A 1,940-nucleotide genomic window follows, 5' to 3' on the forward strand; every position below is an offset into this window, starting at 1 on the left:
TCCCAGTGGGCGTGTCCCAACGTCCCCTCCCCCCGGACAGGTGGTGGTGGCCACCAACATCGCGGAGACGTCGGTGACAATCGATGGCATCGTCTACGTGCTGGACCCGGGGTTCTGCAAACAGAAAAGCTACAGCGCCCGCACCGGCATGGAGTCCCTGGTGGTGACACCGTGTTCCAGGGTAATGTCACCTCAGTGTCACCTGTGTCACCCTATTGTCATCCATTGTCACCCTATTGTCACCTGTGTCACCCTATTGTCACCCCATGGTAACCCCGCACCGGCATGGAGTCCCTGGTGGTGACACCGTGTTCCAGGGTAATGTCACCCTATTGTCACCTGTGTCACCTCAGTGTCACCCTATGGTCACCCATTGTCACCTGTCTGTGCTCCATTGTCACCCTATGGTCACCCATGGTAACCCCGCACCGGCATGGAGTCCCTGGTGGTGACACCCTGCTCACGGGTAATGTCACCTGTGTGTCACCTCTGTCACCTCAGTGTCACCTCAGTGTCACCTGTGTCACCTCAGTGTCACCTGTGTCACCCTACTGTCATCCATTGTCATCCTATGATATCCCCGCACCGGCATGGAGTCCCTGGTGGTGACACCGTGTTCCAGGGTAATGTCACCTGTGTGTCACCTGTGTCACCTCAGTGTCACCTGTGTCACCTCAGTGTCACCTCAGTGTCACCTGTGTCACCCTACTGTCACCTGTCATCACCCCATGGTAACCCCGCACCGGCATGGAGTCCCTGGTGGTGACACCGTGCTCACGGGTAATGTCACCTGTGTGTCACCTGTGTCACCTCAGTGTCACCTGTGTCACCTGTGTCACCCTACTGTCATCCATTGTCATCCTATGGTCACCCATGGTAACCCCGCACCGGCATGGAGTCCCTGGTGGTGACACCCTGCTCACAGGTAATGTCACCCTATTGTCACCTGTGTGTCACCTGTGTCACCTGTGTGTCACCTGTGTCACCCTACTGTGCTCCATTGTCACCCTGTGGTCACCCATGGTAACCCCGCACCGGCATGGAGTCCCTGGTGGTGACACCCTGCTCACGGGTAATGTCACCTGTGTGTCACCTGTGTCACCTCAGTGTCACCCTAGTGTCACCTGTGTCATCTGTGTCACTCCCCGTCCCCAGCACGAAGTCCCTCATGGTCATCCCAGGTCCCCACGTCCCTTGGTCCTTGTGTCCCCAGGTGTGTCCCCAGGTGTCCCCAGGTGTGTCACGGGTGTGTCCCTGTCCCCAGGCCTCAGCCAATCAGCGCGCAGGCCGTGCTGGCCGCGTGGTGTGTGACAGGTGACAATGCCAGGTGTCCCCAGGTGTGTCCCCAGGTGTGTCCCCAGGTGTGTCACAGTGTCACTCTGGTGTCCCTTGTCCCCTCAGGCCTCAGCCAATCAGCGCGCAGGCCGCGCTGGCCGCATGGTGTGTGACAGGTGACAATCCCAGGTGTCACAGGTAACAATGCCATGTCCCAGGTGTGTCCCAGGTGACAATGCCATATCACAGGTGTGTCACAGGTGTGTCCCCTGTCCCCCCAGGCCTCAGCCAATCAGCGTGCAGGCCGCGCTGGCCATGTGATGTGTGACAGGTGACAATCCCAGGTGTCCCCAGGTGTGTCACAGGTGACAATGCCATATCACAGGTGTGTCACAGTGTCCCCTGTCCCCTCAGGCCTCAGCCAATCAGCGCGCAGGCCGCGCAGGCCGCGTGGTGTGTGACAGGTGACAGTGCCATGTCCCAGGTGTGTCACAGGTGACAATCCCAGGTGTGTCACAGCTGTCCCCAGGTGTGTCACAGTGTCCCCTGTCCCCTCAGGCCTCAGCCAATCAGCGCGCAGGCCGCGCTGGCCGCGTGGCTCCCGGGAAATGTTTCCGTCTCTACACGGCCTGGGCGTTCCAGCACGAACTGGAGGAGAGCCCCAT

At 59.7% G+C, this 1,940-nt stretch overlaps 1 protein-coding gene across 1 annotated transcript in view; it reads left to right on the top strand.

Moving 5' to 3' along the window:
* Positions 1–16: 16 nt before the first annotated feature.
* The window catches only part of LOC130587777 (pre-mRNA-splicing factor ATP-dependent RNA helicase DHX16-like), a gene marked incomplete at its 5' end in the record, with an annotated part of 10,978 nt that continues 9,054 nt past the window's right edge, over positions 17–1,940 (top strand). The window contains 2 exons of the mRNA XM_057388747.1: positions 17–181; positions 1,834–1,933. Coding sequence (XP_057244730.1) covers positions 17–181; positions 1,834–1,933 — 265 coding nt within the window. The remainder of the gene's footprint in view (positions 182–1,833; positions 1,934–1,940) is intronic.

This window comes from Malurus melanocephalus, unplaced genomic scaffold (assembly GCF_030028575.1).
Source record: "Malurus melanocephalus ecotype Western Australia unplaced genomic scaffold, MMel_1.1 scaffold_2430, whole genome shotgun sequence".
NCBI lineage: Eukaryota > Metazoa > Chordata > Aves > Passeriformes > Maluridae > Malurus > Malurus melanocephalus.